The following is a 19,155-nucleotide window of genomic DNA, read 5'->3' on the forward strand; positions in this document are numbered from 1 at the left end:
TTGTTTTGCTACCCGGTTACTTTAAAAGATTTTTTTTTTTTTTTTTTAAAAAAAAAAAAAAAGTCATAATAACGACTGTTTTCTGCATATTTTTATTCCCGTACAACTTTTAGATATAAATTAAAATATATTTATTTAAAAGACATATTTACGTATTCGAGATTACAAATTTGAAAATCCTAACCGAGTCGTTAATTATTTACACACACATGGGTAGATAAGAGATAATTTACGGCCATATTATTCTATTCGATTTAGATATAAACAGAATATTCCTGCTAATCGTTAGAGTTAGGGCTTTTTTGCCTTACTTGATAGAATATTCTTTTGTTATTTTCTAATGACATAGGATGTCGTAAAAAAGAAGCCGAAAATTTACAATCATATTTGTCATCGGATACACTCTGTAAAATGCCTCCCCGGGAGAGTTATTGGAATGTAAAAAAACTGCTTTCATATTAACTGCGAATGTCAACTTCGTAAGAGACAACCAGATCATCTAATTTTACAGAATACAGATACGTAGATAACTGTATATAATTCTATAAAGTTAATTATATTTATGGTGTGCTATTTGTAATAGTTTTCTAGGGAAAAGTTGTAAGAACTTTGAAAGTCTTTTTAAATAAGAAATCTTTAGTGGCTAGTAGAAAAATCTATACATCAGAACTTAATATCAAAAATAATCAATCTCACTTTAATGCTTAACTATTTAGCCAACTTAAAGTTGTGAATTAATTTAACATATTAGGGTGATATCATGTAATCTAAGTTATAGTAATCAAGTTCTGTTAATTTTAACGTAGCAAATAAGTTTTTTCTGTATATATATCTATATCTTAGAAATATAAGATATATACAAAAAACTACTTAGAATTAAAATATAAATTATTTTGATTTTTATTAATAACTGGGAAAAGAAGTAGTGCTTTATCCTTATTTTAAAACTTTATAAAGTACAAGTTGTGTGTTTATTACATTTATTAGATTATAAATGCATTACTATCATGTCTATTTTTACTACATTTCAAGAAAAAGTACAAAGTTATAAAAAATTAAAAGTTAAAGTTTTCACTGATCAATATTGAAAATGGTAAAATATTTTTTAAATGAGAATGTAAGAGATTTCATTTTAAACAAAAATCTTTTACAATCTGCAATAATCTGCAATAGTATGAGTGTGAATATATATATATATATATATATATATATATATATATATATATATATATATATATATATATATATATATATATATATATATGTATATATATAAACACAGCTAGATTTTGAAATTCTACTTTATTCTTACTTTTTAAATATGCAATCTCTTCTTTCATTAATAATTACATATTTATAGCTGTCAACTTTATGTCTAATAAGAATAAAAATCCTTATCTCAAAGAAAAATTTTTTAAAATAAAGCTCTAAATGATAAATAGATAGAAAAAGAAGGTTTTTTAAATAAAATTATATTTTTATAATCTCAAATGTTAAATTTTTTTTTAACATATATTTCACATATTTTGATTCTGTGAATAAATATATTTTTTGCTTATACTTTACTGCTTTAAAGCTGTGTAATTATGTGCATACCTTTTATAAAAGAAATTGTCTGTTTTTAAAAATATGTAAGGATACAAAATACATTAAAAATTGTTAAAATATTGTCAATAGTTCAGTTTTTCATTGACTTGATATTTAGAGACTAACAACAGTTATCAATGGTCACTTGAAATGATTCTCTACTTTTAATATGGACAATAGATCTGTTATAAAGGTTTGTTTTCCAATTTTTAAGAAATTATTTATTTCATAAAAAATTGATAAGTAAAATGTAATCAAATGTTTTTGTTTTTGGGATTCTATATATGCATTGATATAATTTTACAGTTTCATACAATTGTACATGTTTTCTAATTGTCAGTTTTTAAATTATTTAGTTTATATTTATAAATTAGATATTTAACTTGTTTTATGTTTTATAAGTTAGGTATTTAATTCATTTTATATTTCTAAATAATAGTTTTTTTGTTAATGAAAAAACTTATAGTGTATAGAATGGCATTTAATTGTTTTATGCAAATCAATTAGAACAATAGAGAAATATATGTAATAATACAAAAATATTATGTAAAACTAATTGTGATAATATACAAACTAAATATAATAATTAAAATCTAAACAATCTAAAGATTTTAGCAGAATAGTTAATTTTAAGAAGTTTACTTAACAGCTATATAAAATAATTTGTAAATGTTTCTAGAAAAATGGTTATATTAGTAATGGATATTCGTTTACAAGTGGAGCTGAAAACATAAAAGCATTGAGCAATTCAAAATCTTCATTACATTCGATACGATCAAACACATCATCGACATCAGAAAATCATTTGAATAATGGATATGCATCATCCGCTGCCCTTGCAGATGTGAGACTTCTAAATTGACTTTTATAATATCTGCTTTTTTATTTGTATAGTTGACAAGCAGGGTTTCTCCAGCATTATATGTGTAAGTGCTGGAATATTATAAAATAGGTGTATAAGAAAAGTTAGAACAATTGAAAAATTCACTTAAATTTTTGTTAATCATCTTAATTTAGTGTGAAGTTACTAATATTCTCATTGAAATGGGACCTTCAGATCGTAGGTTTGGCTTTTCAGTAATGGGTGGTATTGATGAAGGCTTTCCTCCAAGAATTGATGATATCTCCCCAGGTGCTAACCAGATTTTAAAATATTTATTATCAATTTATATCAATATATTAATATAAGTGTATTTATGCAAACACTATAACCTCTTTTATATTTAAAAATGATTAGACTATAAAAAGTGGAGAACCTTTTTTAAATTTCTTTTCAAATGATTAGTAAAGTATAATTTTTGTTTTTAAAAAAAAAAAACTTTTTGTTTTAAAATTTTTTCTGTTTCTAGTTTTTATTCAGTTCTTGCTGTTCTTTTGTTCATTTTCTTTTGCAAGGACCAGATTTTTTTTTATCTAAAAATGTATTTTAATTCACAAATGAAAAATAATCTGTGAATAAGGATTTAAAAACCTTTAATTTAAGTATTTTTTTGATTCTGAGTATGTTATGGTTATGATTCTGACAGATTATGATTCTAAATTTTTGAGCCTCATTTTAAAATTGACTTCTTTTATTATGATTTTCCAAGTAGTCTTCCTTATAACATGATCATCAGCAAGCTTTTTAGACTTTTGTTTTGGACATTAGCAGAATAAGTTTTAGGAATTGTAAATACAATCCATAAAGAAAATATGATTCAATTTCTAGAGTTAAAGAGAATGCAAATAAATTTTATTGCTTAAAAAAGAGCATTTTGAAGATTACAACTTTTAAACTAAAACTAAATTCAATTTAATATCTAAAGAGAAACTCAATCCAAAAACCATATCTGAAATGTCATTTTGAAATTTATATTGATCTTATAGGTTTCAAGAAGAGACATTTAAAATGACATATCAAATATCTCAAAATGAGATTTTTTTTACTTGAGACTCTTTTCTTGCAACTTATGAGATCAATGAGAACTTTAAAATGGCTTTTATACTTAGATGCACTTTTTATTTTAACTTCTAACTTGCTCTTCCGTTTCTTTTACTCTTGCATTAGGTTCTCCTGCAGAGAGATGTGGACTACAGTTAGAGGATGAACTTCTGGAAGTGAATGGAATAAATGTAGAACATGTAACTCATGCTGAGGTCATAATGAAAATACATAAATGTAAAAATAAAATCCTTCTTAAAATACGAAGGTATCTTCAACAGAAGACAGACCAATGTAAGAGATATTTTTTTACATGAATATCTTATACAAAAAATGTTAGTTGTATATCACATACCACAAAAAAGCATATATATAACTGTTTACTCTAAATTATCTACAAAGCATTTGGTTTTTATGTTAATAATGAATAATAGCGAATGCCATTCTATATCAGTCTTAAAATAAATCAGATTTTCTGAAGTTTGTTAAAATTTTTTAAAACAGTTAACATTTGAAATCAGAAAAGCTTATCTGTGTACATAAGTAGTTGGTTGGTACTTGTAAAAAATAAGTTTAACAATTTAATTAAATATCGTGCAATATTATTTTTATCTTAAAAAAATAAAACTATTGAAGGCATGATGCTGCTATCATAAATTTTTAAATTGAACTTTACAACTTTCTTTGTCTAAATATGCAGTTATTTGTCATTTCATTTTATCTAAAAGTCTGATATTTATGAGTTTACACATTATTTGCTATTATTAGTTATCAATGGATAAAATTATGGAAAAAGCAAATGCTAATGCTTATTGTCTTTTTTTTTTTCCCCTCTAAAATTGATTCTTTTGAAAAATAACCTAGAAATTCTTTTAATCAGTATTGCATTTGATGTGAGAATATTCTTCATTCAGGTTTTGAATCAGGGAAAAGTTTTCTCTATATTTTTAGACCAAAAAAAGTGAAATGAAAAAGTTTTCTTAAAAATCTTCAAATTTACCCAAAAACATCACCAGTCACCTTTTTTTCAAGTTTTGTTAAAATATTCTTTTTCATTCAAGTTATTTTATTCAAAGACAAATTTTTCCTTTTTTCTTTTTACACAGTTTCATGTAAACAATTTTTTTACAAATATATTTACAAATATTCTTGTGTAAATACTATTTACATAATTATTTTGTAAATACAATTTACATACTTATTTTATAAATACAATTTACATAATTGTTTTGTAAATACAATTTAAATAATTATTTTCTAAAGTTTACTTCGTTTAGATGTTACTCATGAGCAACCCGTAGCTGTTAAAACAAATGGTTTTGTTAATAAAACTAATGGAGAATCATCTCCATTAACTAGTGTTGATGGAATGCTTAAGTTTAAAAGAACACAGCCAAGAGCAGAATTTGTTGACCGAAGTAGCAACATACCTTCGCGTTTTGTTAACGAAGCATTCACCCGTGATGAATTTGATGATTCTATCACTGTTGATTTGCCTGATGAAGTAGCTTCACATCCAAAATCATTAGGTACAAAAATCTTTTTAAAATAGCTATGGTAATTAAATTTAAATTACCTTTTTAACTAGATAATGTCCATTAGATAATTATCTATTTATAATATATTTTATTTATAATTTGTCACTTTACTTACAATACATTATCATTTTTTCATCTTGTTTACTTTTAATTTGATACTGCTAATATGTTTGTTGTTTTCTATAATTATTCCCTGGCCAGTTTTAATATATTGCCTGTTAAGAGAAAATCTAGATGCATTTTTTAAATCGTGCATTTCAGCTTTTTCAAGGTTTGTGGCTGTGTTAGACCTAATGCATTCCAAATCCAAATCACAGTATCAGCAAGATGACACTTCTTTTTTTCAAAATATGCTGAATTCAAAACAGTTTCAAGCCTGCATCAAAGTAATTATCTTTTCCAACCAAAAGATTTAAAGAGTTCTTTTTTATATTCAACTGATTTAATCATGAAAATAAAAAAACAATACTTTTTTTTTTACAGATACATAATCAAATGAATAAAACTGCAGCAATAAAAAAACGAAACGATTCAATGAAACCAGTAGCAACAAACTCAACATTTCTTTTGGCTGAGGTTTTTTTTTTAACTTTAACTTTGATTTTGTGATGCATGCAATTTAACTTTGCATCTGTGATGCATACAATATAAATTTCCAGAGTTTTGCTAACTATCTATTTGTTTATAAAGTCTTTTATTGAATCAGGTTCGACTTTTGTTAATGGGTCTACAAGATGATGCGTCTGCCAAACTTCTGGAAATTTTCAATCGACCACATTTTGTAGTAAGTTTCAATAATCTTTACTGTTTTAAAAGTCTGTAAAGGAAAAATTTTCTTGGAATTTTTATTCTATACGCTATTCTTGGAATTTTTTCTTTTTATAGGAGCTTCTCAATGCTCACGATCATATTGCTATGCGAGAATCATTAGACACTTTTCCTGAAGTTGAAAATGAATCAGTATATGATCCAGATGATATGTCTGAATATATTGAGGAAGATCACAGAGTGAAAATAGTTCGTATTGATAAAACAAATAAACCACTTGGTGCTACTGTAAGGAATGAGGGAGATGCGGTTATAATAAGTAGAATTATAAAAGGAGGAGCTGCGGAAAAGAGCGGTGGGTTATCAAAATATTTTTAAATAGAGAATATCTGAATCTTACATTAATATGTGATTTTTCTTTGCTTATTTTTTATTTTTTTTTAGAACTACTTCATGAAGGGGATGAAATTCTTGAGATAAACAATCAATCAGTGAAAGGGAAAAATATCAATGAAGTTGTTGAATTACTATCTGAGCTGGAAGGAACTATAACCTTTGTTCTTCTTCCAAGTGCAGCTCCTCACAAAGATTCTCAATTTGAACAAGGAATTTTTTTAAAAGCTTTATTTGATTACAATCCAAAAGATGATCAGTATCTCCCTTGCCCAGAGTTAGGTTTGGCCTTCATGAAAGGTGATTTATTAAAGATAATAAATCAATCAGATCCAGATTGGTGGCAGGTGTGTAGCGTTCCATGCAAGATTTTATTTTGCATGTTTTCAAGGATTTTCATTCTATTAAATCATGTTAAAGAGATAAAATTCTTCAACCATCATCCAACATGATTTACCAAGATCATCCACCATGCTTTAGCAAAATAAGGAAGAGAATATTATTCTATTGACTTTTTTAAAAATTCTCCTGTTCATACTAAAATGACATAAAGTTTTTTTAAATATTTTCTTCTAATCATTTTTTAGTCATCCCAATGTTTGGATCTCTTTCTATTTTCAGCTAAAATTCCCATTTCTCTGTTCTCTTGTGCCATTTTAAGATCAGTTTTATTAAAAAAAACAAAAATAAAACAACAACACTGTTGTTTTTTTTAATTTTGTTTTGAAAGATTGACAGTTATTCTTAAGCTAGTAAATATATGAAATTGGGAAGGCAAATAACTTGTGATTAATGAGTCAACTTATGAAATTACTAAATCAGCAAAAGCATCCTAATTAAAAACTTTTTATAGATGAATGTATGTTTGTATTTGTTATTAGTTCTTATAACAAATCTAAGAATTAGAGATAAAGTGAAAGGTCTGGATCAAGTTCTGTAGCCCCTTCTACATTAAATTCAGATGAATTGACAGCAGACAATTGTGTTAAGATGTCATCTGGCTCATTTTTATTTATTATTCATGAAACTGGTTCATAAATCCTAAATGATTAGTAGACAATGTCCACATGTTGGTTAAGAGATGAGACTCCCTTTGCTTTCTTCACAACCTGTTCTGCAGAGAGAGAGTTCTCATCTCTAGCAGGTTTTGATCTATATAAACAAGGTTTGCAGCTCTTTTATTTGTCAATGTGTTCCTCTTTGTTGAATGAATACATTGCTGCTAAATTATCTCTCAACAGCTACACTAGTTGGGCAAAGATTCAGGATAGTAATAGCAATTTCAGATAGATAAATTAAGCAGCAAATTTTCTTTTAATCTGATTTTTATGTTGTATTTGATTAAGAATTTTTATTCCGTAAGAAAATAAAATTTGCGTAGGGGTATCCTTAAGCTCCATACTAAAAAAATTTTCTTGTGTTAAATATCTTGTGTTCATAATACATAACGCAACAGTTTTTTTAAAGTTTGTTCAAGTTGTTAGTTCTGTAACTAGTTCTCATGTCTTGTAACTACTCCTGGTTTTCATTCAGGCTCACTATGTAAATGGTGACCAGCAAGGTTTAGCTGGGTTGATACCAAGCAGAAAGTTTCAGATGCAGTAAGTTGTTTTATTTTTATTTATGATAAAAAATGCATATTGTATTTTAATATATTTTTTTTTAATATATATTAATAACAATTTTTGATATTGCTTTGATTTATTATCTTTATGCATTATTTTTGATATTTTGTCCTTCTGTGTTGTTTAATTTGACAATTTATAATTTTTGGATTTGTTTTTAAGACGAGAGAAAGCAAAGTTGGTACTCAGCGGAGAAGACGACGGACCTATCATTTCTGAGAGTAAGAGCAAATATTGTTTTTACTTTTAGTGTTATTTCTAAGTTAAATAGCCATAATTTTAAAATAATTTAGTAATTAAATGTTATCATTTAAATAATTAACATATGTATAAATATTTAACATATGTTAAATATTGTACTAATGTTAAATATTTTCATATATGCTAATTATTTATATGATTGAATATGAATATATATATATATATATATATATATATATATATATATATATATATATAATATATATATATATATATATATATATATATATATATATATATATATATATATATATATATATAAATATATATATATATATATATATATATATATATATATATATATATATATATATATATATATATATATAAATAAATAAATAAATATATATATATATATATATATATATATATATATATATATATATATATATATATATATATATATATATATATATATATAAAATTATAATACAAACTAAATAATTAGTTTGGTTTATATCACATTACTTAAAGTTTACACAAGTTATGACTCACATTTTAATCACAAGTTAAGAAAACTTTAAGTAATGTGATATAAACCAAACTAGTTATTTAGTTTGTATTATGATAATAATGTATTCGCTCTACTTATTTTACGCTGTATTGAGCACTCTTACTGGAAATATTAACATAATTTCTACAATACTATTTATACAAAATTGCAAGTTCTTCCAATTTAAATTGTCTCAATGTATAATACACTGATTTTTGTTTCCAACAAGTTATTGTTATTTCTCAATCTATTTTAATGGAAAACATGAGAAAGCACCCATTATTCTTTTCAAACTTTGGTTTTGAGGTTACAAGTTGAATTTTTGTCAAAAAACAGCTCATTTTTGTGACTTTTTACAATCTATTTGGCCATAGCTTTTAACCAAGAACCCACCTAGTTCCACATAATTGTCTGCCTTGTTGTTGCCAAGAAAGCTTTGTACCACAGGAATAAACTTTTGCAGACTTTTCTTTTTTCTTGTAACCTTCTTTGGAAATTCTAAACACTCTATAATTCTTCACAAGTGCTTCTGATAGCTTGGGAAAGAAGTCTTGAAGATACTTTAAGGCTGCAGAGTTTTTGTTAAGACCTTTAACAAACTGCTTCATCATCTCTATATTTGATGTGCAAAAGGCAGAGATAGCATGGAAACTTGGTAAAACCTCCTTGGAGTCCCATCAAAAATGCTATCATCTTAAAGTCTCCAGTAACCTCCCAGCTATACTTGTTATATCTCAAAACTCTAAGTAACAGCTTGACACTTTTATAGTCCTCCTGAGTGAGCCAAGGGGAGGGATGGATTCTTGTTTCCATTTTGCAGAGGTACAGCTTTAAGGATTCTGGAAGAGCTGTCAGTGAAGAGTCACCATTCATCTGAATTACATGCAATTCCAACAGCTTCAAACAAGCCTGATTGTTGCAGTAGCACAACATATCTTTCTTTGTAAAGAAGTGTGAGAATTGCTGGTGACATTTTCTTTGGCTTATTACCTGTACACTTTCATCCAACAAATCCCACTCTTTCAGTTTATGGACAAGAAATAGATGGTGCATTTCTTCCAGTTTTGCCTTAGGAAGGATCCACCATACAAAAATAGCAGTTGGTTGTGTGATCATTTTGTTCTCTAGGAACAGCAAACTTCATGGCTCTTTTTTCCCCTCTGTACCATTCTACAAAAGAACAAATCTATCTGTGTCTAATACATTGGTTTTATTTATGATATGGCTATTTTAGACTGCACTGTTAAAATAAGATACTTTTGTTTTACCTTGTAAAGATTTCTTGCAGTACTCACAGGCAAAGTGAGGTGCCCAGGTCTTGTCTTGGTCTCCAACTAGAATGCCAAAAAAAGCTTTGTAAGCTGCACACATTTTTTTAGATGTTGTCATTGAGAACTTCTTTGCTTTTGTCTTGATGAACTGACCACATATTTAGTAGAATGCATCTGGAGAATGATTGCAGCTTCTTGATGCCATCTCACTTCTTTTGATTAAATATTTTATGATTATTTTGCATCTTTTTCTTATTGTTTTCCCTATTTTACAAATGATATTTTAGTCATGGAGCTTTAGCTAAGATTCTTACCTTAATTTTAAAATTCTTCATCCTGACCACAAAAGCAAAGTATTTGGACCAAAACTGTTTTTATTGAGTTGAGTCAGAAAGACTATATTAAAAAGAAAACTGTTTTCTATTTCTTAGAAAAGCGGTTTTTATGTGGAAGACGAAAGCGCAAAGGAAAAAAATTAACAAATTCCAACAATGCACCTGTTGATGGTAAATATTGACTATTTTTCTGAACTAATGGATTTTGTGCTCTTGGTTATTTTTCATTTGTCTTGTTTACACAAAAATTTAACTCTTGATTCTTAGAAATTGAAAAAATTCATGCTTTTTAGAAATTGATATTCTTACATATGAGGAGATGGTGAAAAAAGACCCTGATCCAGGTCGTCGCAGACCTGTAGTTTTAATTGGTGATAAGAAGACTTTTTTTTTTAATGAAACAACATTTCAAAAATCTTTTCAAACTATTGTTGTTGCTTTCTTTTTTTCTCTTAAATATTTTATTCAATTTGTTTTTTAGGGCCACCCAAAGTAGGTCGTCGTGAGTTGCGTGAAAGATTAATAACTAAATATCCAGATAAATATGGTGCTGCTGTTCCACGTAAGTGTTTGTTCCAATAGTTCTTTACCTTGTTTTAGACATTTTTCTTTAGAATTCTTACATTAATCTTTTTACTTGCAAAAAACATTTATTCATTTATCTTTAGAGAATAATTGAATAGTTGTTTTTTTGTAAGTACAGAATTATAAAGACTAAAATTTTTGGGATTGTAAAATTCTCTATATGACAGATACCAGTCGTGTTCCTGAGAATGGTGAAATCCCTGGTGTTGACTACATCTTTGTTACAAAAGCTACATTTGAAAAATCAGTTGCTGCTGCTGAGTTTATTGAACATGGTCAGTTTAATGGCCACTTTTATGGGACTAGTTTCAGTGCTGTTCGTAGTGTCATAAGGAGTGGAAAAACTTGTGTGTTGAATATGAATTGCCAGGTTTCTTAGTTTTTATGATTTTTTGGTTGTTACTAATGTTGTTCAAAAATTTTTTGTTAATTTTCATAATAAATGTAGAGAAACCTTTTCTTCTTTATATTATCGTATTTCAGTTACTAAACTTTTAAGTTCATAAATACATAAATATATGAATATAAAGAATCTATGAACTTATTTTAAATTTAAAATAAAAAGAATCAATTGTGATGTGTTGATTTTTTAAATCAAGTTGTTTCATATTTTCAGACACTTCCTATTCTGAAGAACTGCAACTTACTTCCATATGTTATCTTCATTACGCTACCACCTATAGGTCAGTTAAATAGGTTAAGGGCATTTGATGATACATGTGAGCCCTTCAATCCATTTGTAAGACTAAAGGTATTTTTATTAAAGAAATTTTTTTTATTTTAGAAATCTTCTTTTTTTTTTTCTACTCTATATTTAAGAGTAAATTTAGGCACAAACATTTGATCTTTTAGTTTAACAAACTGTTTAAAAAATTATATTCAAAATATTTTCTAAATAATTTCACTTTTAAAACTCAATGTTCATTAAATGATGAGTTACAAAGTTTTGAGTTTTGGACAAAAAAAAAACGTTCATTAGGATTTGTTTTATTTCAACTTTAAAGGATAGAAAAAAGTAGCCATGTGCGATGTGTGACGTGGAATATTTTTTTCCATGGCAAGAAAAAAAACTTCTCTACTATTAATTCGCCTCTTTAAAATTCACTTATGCCAAAAGGAAGATATTATTTGAGTTTTAAGAAGTGAGTACAAAGAAAAACATACTGAAAATTGTAGTCGTGTTCTGTCCCATTCTGAAACCATCTCTTATGGATAACCATTGAATTTTTGTTTACATATTTTAAAAAGTTAAATAAAAATGTTAATGCTGATAAGTTTATTCGTATTTAAAGATCTTTCATGAGATTTATAGAAGATTTGAAAGTTTAGATATGAAGGAATAGGTCAATAATCGAAAGATAAGAGGTAATCTATCTTATTAAAAGCAGCAAGTATCAGTCTTATATTTTGTCAAGGAAGAAGTTATTATGGAGCATAAAAACCATTTTAGATGTGCTAAAAAATATTTTCCTTAAGGAACGCATTGGCGGTATGTGCAGCTGTTAGAAAACTAAAACTGACTCCTAAAGGTAGGCTCAAACGATTAAAAGGTGACCTAAGGAAAGAATTGTTTCGTCTATGAAAAAGTGGAAGCAATTTCTTTTAAGTGATAAAAATACTTCAAAGTAACTAAATCTCAAAAGTATAGAAATCATTTTTTTCAAATCAAAGTTGCTTCATTTTTGATCAAACAACACACTCAGAGTCTTTAGAAAATTTTATGATTTCATCAGCAGATATGCTGATGGATTGAAATAAATGATGGCAGCTCCAACAACATGGTCCTCCTGCTCTCAGAGTATGCGCAGTCAAAACTTGATGGAAGAAAATGAATAAATCTAACGTTTGATCATCAGATTTGAATCCGATCGAACGCACTGGATCATCAGATTTGAATCCGATCGAACGTACTTGATCATCAGATTTGAATCCAATCGAACGTACTTGGGCTTAGATTGACAAGGAATCAAAGTCCGTATAAATTCGATACATGTCCTGAACAAGAAAAAGTTGTCGTTTGGAGAGAAAGCTTCAGCTTAAACATCTAACAATCTTGCAAAATTGATACAAAGGATATAAGACTAAAAAAAAAAAAAAATTGAATAGAATATTTTAGTATGCTATTTTGATTTAGCATTTATTTCCTCTTTGGAATAAAAAGAAAAAAAAAAGTTGTTTCTCATTTTTAACGGTGCATTTTGTACTAAGCAAAAAAAAACACTTGTCATCAAATTTTTTTTTACCTTCTTAAAAGGAAAAATTAGATGAGTAAATCTGATAAATATGCAAATATTTTTTGCCACCTTCGTTATGTTTAAATATCTCTGTAGGATGAAGAACTTAAAGATATTTTAGAAAAGGCACGTGACATGAGTCGAACGCACGGACATTTTTTTGATAAAACTATCGTAAACAATGAATTCGAACATACGTTTGCAGAGCTGGTAGAAACATGCAACCTTCTTGAAACCCAGCCGCAGTGGATGCCTTCAACGTGGGTGCGTTGATATCTTTCGTTATTTCTTCGTCTTCTATTCGCGCTCTCTATCAAATGTGGTTATCTGACTGATTAAGATTGTCTATCCAAATAATGGTTAACGTTTCTATAGAAACTCGTGGATCTTTTTTTGGATCAGAATGTTACTAGACAATTTAAAAATGAGTTGAATCACGTACAGTAAATTATTTTGTAAATGTTGTGTAAGGTTTTTGTAGTGTTTTTTAAGGTCAAGGTTTTTAGTTTTTAACGTCGAGCTTCGCTTAACTTTGTGATTCTCATAAAAGGGCACGCATATCTCAGGCAAAAAGGCTGATATCTGATAGTTTAACGAGTCAGCGATGAATGCTTTAACAACGAATACTAAATTTCGAGTTTTTGATCTGTGATTGTTTCTTGTCACTGTAATTTAACTCTGTGATTCGCTTTTTTTTTTTTTTTCTTTTTTGATAGAATCCTTTGTGAATGATCTTGAAGTTATTTTCTGAAGTTTTTCTTTTTTTCTTTCTTACAATTTGACTTTTTTTTTTTTTTTTTTTTTTTAATCGAGAGAAATAATTTTAGTTTTAATTTCATACACTTTTTTTGAAAAGAAAAATATAGAACTTTGTGTTGTACACAAAATTGTTAAATATTGTAAATAAGAAGATTCTCTGACGTGTATTTAAGTGTTCTTTCATATATCTTCTACGCAGTTTCAATGTTTCAAATATAAATTTTATACTCGTGATGTTTTTTTTTTTGATTACTATTGTAATATTTGAAATCTTAATCAACCACAGTGCAACTGAGGTATTTTTATTAAGTTTATGATTTTTTTTTTAAACTTGTTTTATTATTAAAATCTTGTTGCGAAGCAATGAGATTAATTTGATTTAAATTTTGAAAAACTGAAGTTTTTTCTGTTTGCTCGCGACCATCAAACGGATAATTCAATTTCTATCATAAGCTATTAAAGAGATTTTAAAGGCGTCCGAAAAGAAAAAAAAAAAGACTAAGTTTCTTCGTAATCGGGTTGGTTTCTACGAAACCATATGAAGACCTGGAAAAACGATCAAGCTTGATTTTTATTGTTTTGAGTAAATTAGATTTTAAAGTAGATTATATAACCAGAACCGCAAAGTGAGTGTTAAAGAAATGGTTGTCCTCGGGAAATGATCTAACATTGACTCACCAGAAGACTTCAATATCTACATTAAACCTGGTACTAAAAGTATAGATGTGCCACTCCCTGGTTTAACGAACAGACCAACCAACGGCAGCGATTGATTCCTAATGTGATCTTCGGGAAGACAAACACTACTCCCTAAACCAGATTTTAATAAAAAGTTTGGGTATGAGTCAACTACACCGCTTCCTAATGTCATCTTTGGAATATCAGATGTCAAACAGATGGATGATGTAGCCGTATTCACAATTGGTATTTCACGGTGTCCGATAGCGATTTCAGATATTGAAACACCATAAGTCTACATCATCGCTGGAATGCCATACTGACCTATTACTTCAACAACATATTTCCACCATAGAAGTGGAACGACCTCCTAGAACCAGTTATTTATACAATCGTTGTAAGTTTTGCGGTAAGCATGGTCAGAGCAGAGAGCGGCGTCTCTACGGCAATGCTGTACTCCAGCAATCCATTCATGAGAGCCACTACTATAAAAGGAGAGTTCTGGGACAAAATCATTTTTCATCTCCGTTATGAATTTTTTGATAATCGCGGGGTTGAAAATTTTCTGAGCCAAAAATGATTTTTTTTGATAATTGCGGGGTTGAAAATTTTTCTGGGATAAAAATTCCTGACGACGACGAGAAAACGTTTTATTTTTTCATGACGTGATAAAACACGCGTAATGAAAAAAAACTTTAATTTTTGTAAAGGTGTTTAAATCTTGAGAATTAGGCGTAATAATAGGCTTGTCCGAGAAGAAGGTTAAAGCTTCCGGATTGACCGACTTGTGCGTCGCCGGAGTTGAGAGTGACGACGAGCCTTCTTCCGGCTGCGACGCTGGGCATGGAGTCTGCATTTGCAAAATTTCTGTAAAAGGAAATGGTGGTGGAACCTATGGTTGAGCTGGATTGTAACAGCAGTCCAGTCGATGTGTTGTTGAACGAGGATATGTTTGATCCGTTCCAAGAAGACAAATAAAAATCTTCCAATCCAGACGAGGAAAAGATGCATTTGCTGTTACCGTCATATCCAGAAAAAGTAGTATAATTGTTTGTATTATAAGGTGTCCAAGGACTGAGAACGGTTCCGTTTCCAGGAGGTAAATTGCCGTCGTACATTCTGACTCTCGATTCCCACCAGCTTCCAGAAGCGCCGATGATGTGCATCCTGATGTATTTTAGAAAAACTCCATTTCCTTTTCCATTTGTGTCAAGCAAAACATATTCGTTTCCGTAAGTGGTGTTTAAATATCTGAAGGTCTTGCAGTAAAGCTTGAAAAGAGGGATGGAGGCAGGAATGGAAGAAAGAGTGGAAATGAACGGTTGAATCCAGTAAGTGATTGTAGAGGTATTTTTGTTGACCAATTGGATGCTGACGTTTGTCCTGAACGGCATGTCAAGAGTAAAATATCCTCCCAACGAAGTGTTGCTTAAAACGTTGCATCCTTGCAAAGAATTGGCGTAAAAAGGTCCGCCGATGGGAGAAAAAAGCAAGTCGCAAGCAAGTCCAGTGCTGTCCACTCCTATTCCTTCCGTGGTTTCTGAATAATTTCCAACGTTAATTTCTCCGTCTGTAAATATTCGAATGAAAACATTTCCAGGAAAGTTTCCACTGAGAGCCAACCATAACCTTCTTAGAACACCAGGTCCGTCCGAGTAAGTGAAAACTGTTGTCGTGGCAGCTGATGCTACCGTTTGCAATTTTAATCCTAAGGACGAAAAGCTTGAATTTGGAACAAGCCCTAAAAAGTTGAATTTTTGTAACAAAACGTCTGCGTAACTTTTTGTCGCGGCGTCTTGCGCATTTGTCGGTTCGTTCAAATTGATCGCTTTGTGAAAATTTAAATCCAAGTCCGCAGCTCCAATCACCGTTCCAGTTCCTCCTCCTGTCGAATGCGTGTCAACGTAATTTTTTGTGGCGGCGTCGTGCGAGTTGGTTGGTTCTGCCAAATTAATGATTTTTTGAGAGTTAAAATCAATGTCTGCAGTGATGGTGCTGGATCCATCCGTTTTGATATAAACGCTGCTTGTTGAGTCTGCTGTATGATTTTCTAAATAAGCGCTGAATTCGTTTCTGTTGAATTTGTCAATCATTTTTTAAAAGGGTAAAAATTTTTTTAAATACAATTTGCAATCACCAAAGGGTGTTGATAACGTCTTGAAAGCTGTTTCCCTCTTCACATTTTTTCAAAACGTAAAGGCACAAATGACCACAATAAGACGTGTTTCCAAATTGAACCCTTTCGCTGTTGTAAAAGACAGGGCTTTTTAAATAATCGACTAGCTCAACAAGAGGGGGTTGAGCGTAAGAGTCAAAGCTGTATTTTTCATCACCGTCTTTGTACCAGCACACCCAATGAAACCCTCCAGTGCTCGAATCTCCCGTGTTGATAATCCCGCATTCTTTTTTTCTCGGTTTTTTTGGCAATATGTCTCTGACAAAAAACCCTCGAAAGTTTTTTATTTTTAGTCTTTTTGCTGCTTCCATCAATTGAAAATTGGTCAAAGCCTCGTTCGGCAAAATAATTTCTTCCACATTGATCATTTTGTTCATTTTTTTTAATTTGTTAATTTTTTTTTTGTCACTTACCTTTTTTTCCCGCATTTTTTTGTTAATTTTTTTAAAATCTTTTTGACTCCGCGATTATCCCTCTGCACTCTGCGATCAACCTTTTTGCCTCTGTTTCTGGCTCTGGCTCTGTTTCTGGCTCTGCCTCTGCCTCTGGCTCTGGCTCTGTTTCTGGCTCTGCCTCTGGCTCTGCCTCTGGCTCTGGCTCTGGCTCTGTTTCTGGCTCTGGCTCTGTTTCTGGCTCTGGCTCTGTTTCTGGCTCTGGCTCTGGCTCTGTTTCTGGCTCTGGCTCTGTCTCTGTCTCTGGCTCTGGCTCTGTTTCTGGCTCTGGCTCTGTTTCTGGCTCTGGCTCTGGCTCTGTTTCTGCCTCTAGCTCTGTTTCTGGCTCTGTTTCTGGCTCTGCAATTTTTTTTAATTTGTAATGCCCATAAGCCAACGTGTGTATACCATCTTCCAAAATGATTCTTTTATCGTCGTTGGAGCTGAGAGAGACTTTGTTGATTTCTTCCGTGTAAATGTCGTGCAAATGGGATCGGATGACGTTCATTTTGTTTACTTTTTCTTTTTTGCTTTTCAAGCAGTTTTTGTAATCGTCGTGGGTGATGTATTTTTGGACGACATTTCTTTTGACTCCTTTGCATTTTTTGTGCTCTTTTTCATGGATTTTGTAAGAGTACAATTTTGACCGGAGGCCGACAAACTCTTCAATCTGTTTTCCTCCGGTTTCGTCTTTGAACATCCCAATGACCTTTTTGTTTAAACCAACTTTGAACCCAACGCTTTGAAGGGCTGGATGGTTTTTGTCAAAATCGCTCGTGTCAAATTTGTTTTCCACGTCGTCGGAAATGTTTTTGTAAAAATCGTCCGTTTCTATTTCGTAAACCAGCGAGTCCGTGTCCGTCATCAACAGCTTTGCTTTGCTGGGATACTTTTTTTTGATGTAATCATAGTAGAAAGCAAACATTAAAGTCTTGCTCAAATCCAAGATGGACATTCCCAAATAAATTGGTTTGTTGAAAAAAAGATTTTTTCTTTTCATATGAACGGCAATCAAGTTTTCATCGAAAATTGTGTGACTTTCGCAATTTGGTTTGGAGGCTTATTTTGTGGCTTTTTCTTTTTCTGTCACCAGTCTCACATCCACTCGCTTTTCAATGTTTTCCATGGTTTTTCCAAACACCGAATTGTTCATCAGCTTGAAAAATTCTTTCTCAAATTCGTTGGTGGCTTTTGTTCTCAATTCGGTGTTGAGGTCAATGTACGGTTTCATCCATTCACGCTGTTCAAATTTTATGCCTCTGTGCACCTTTGAAATTTTCATTCCCAATCGTTCGTACAACTTTAGGTTTTCACAGTGGAGGACATAATTATTTTTGTCGTTTAAATTTGGAACGAGTTTGTCCACTTTTTCAATTTTCATTCTCTCAGGAGCCAGAGGGTAATCGTTGTGTTCGTCGTGAAGGCTTTCCGGATAATCCAAATCAACCTCCAAAATGCACGGAACCGATTTCCAATTGGACAATTCATCTTCGGTCATCCATTCGAAACCGTTGGTTGGAAGAGGTTTACACATAGCCCATCCGTACAGGTTGTTTGCGTCCAAGTATTGAATAACTTTAGATGGTTGGTTTGGATCGTACGAGTCGCCCATGTATTTGTTGTTCGATTTTCCATGTCGGTTTGAGATCATGCTGATTCCTCCACGGGTTCCTTTTTGGGTCATTCGAAGCATGTCTGGGTCGCTCAACAATTCCAATTTTATTTTTGTTTTTTTCAAACAAGCGTCCCAAGCCAACCCGGGAGATGTGTAATACCAAGCTGGATCGAGCTTATAATTTTTCATGCAAACGTCCCGAAAGTTTTCAAAGACATCTGCCAGGATCAAAACGTCAGTCACGTTGTACAAATCGTGATAATCTCTGAACGTTTTGCATTGAAACACGTTCCAAACCTTTTGCGCATGCGTGCAATTTTCGTCGCTTATTTCATCGTGGCTGAGTTTTGAGAAAAACGCTTCTTTTGGTGGCAATTGTGTTTCATAAAACTTATCGAATGAGTCAACCCAATCGTAAGGGTACACTCCTTTTTTACAAAGCAAATCAAATTTTTCTCCTTCAAAATATTTTGCGAGGTTTTTGA

General features: G+C 30.4%; 2 protein-coding genes across 2 annotated transcripts; one reads left to right on the forward strand and one right to left on the reverse strand.

Annotated features, from left to right (window-relative positions):
* The first annotated feature begins 985 nt into the window (after positions 1–985).
* Positions 986–14,078, forward strand: LOC145182803 (protein PALS1-like). The gene is made up of 19 exons (XM_090085289.1): positions 986–1,093; positions 1,706–1,780; positions 2,267–2,431; positions 2,605–2,719; positions 3,635–3,802; positions 4,786–5,037; positions 5,308–5,432; positions 5,530–5,622; positions 5,753–5,830; positions 5,932–6,169; positions 6,259–6,554; positions 7,741–7,808; positions 7,995–8,053; positions 10,289–10,363; positions 10,486–10,563; positions 10,674–10,754; positions 10,945–11,147; positions 11,394–11,528; positions 13,108–14,078. Exons 2-19 carry the CDS (start codon positions 1,757–1,759, stop codon positions 13,282–13,284), a joined length of 2,430 nt encoding a protein of 809 aa, XP_089941415.1. The 5' UTR covers positions 986–1,093; positions 1,706–1,756; the 3' UTR covers positions 13,285–14,078.
* Positions 14,079–15,177: 1,099 nt separating this feature from the next.
* On the reverse strand, positions 15,178–18,015 carry LOC149889339 (uncharacterized). Its single transcript, XM_090085323.1, has one exon. The coding sequence runs from the start codon at positions 18,008–18,010 to the stop codon at positions 17,069–17,071; it is 942 nt and encodes a 313-aa protein (XP_089941449.1). The 5' UTR covers positions 18,011–18,015; the 3' UTR covers positions 15,178–17,068.
* Between the last annotated feature and the right edge of the window lie 1,140 nt (positions 18,016–19,155).

The sequence above is a fragment of the Hydra viridissima genome, unplaced genomic scaffold, assembly GCF_058129835.1.
Source record: "Hydra viridissima isolate aposymbiotic clone 2 unplaced genomic scaffold, HvirCarnegie_v1 scaffold_4, whole genome shotgun sequence".
Taxonomy (NCBI): Eukaryota; Metazoa; Cnidaria; class Hydrozoa; order Anthoathecata; family Hydridae; genus Hydra; species Hydra viridissima.

Coding starts and splice junctions, on each gene's coding strand:
- LOC149889339 (XM_090085323.1), bottom strand. CDS start 18,010: ATGTCCATCTTGGATTTGAGCAAGACTTTAATGTTTGCTTTCTACTAT.
- LOC145182803 (XM_090085289.1), top strand. CDS start 1,757: ATGGACAATAGATCTGTTATAAAG. Junction 2,432..2,604: donor CATCCGCTGCCCTTGCAGAT/GTGAGACTTCTA, acceptor ATCTTAATTTAG/TGTGAAGTTACTAATATTCT. Junction 11,148..11,393: donor TGTTGAATATGAATTGCCAG/GTTTCTTAGTTT, acceptor TCATATTTTCAG/ACACTTCCTATTCTGAAGAA.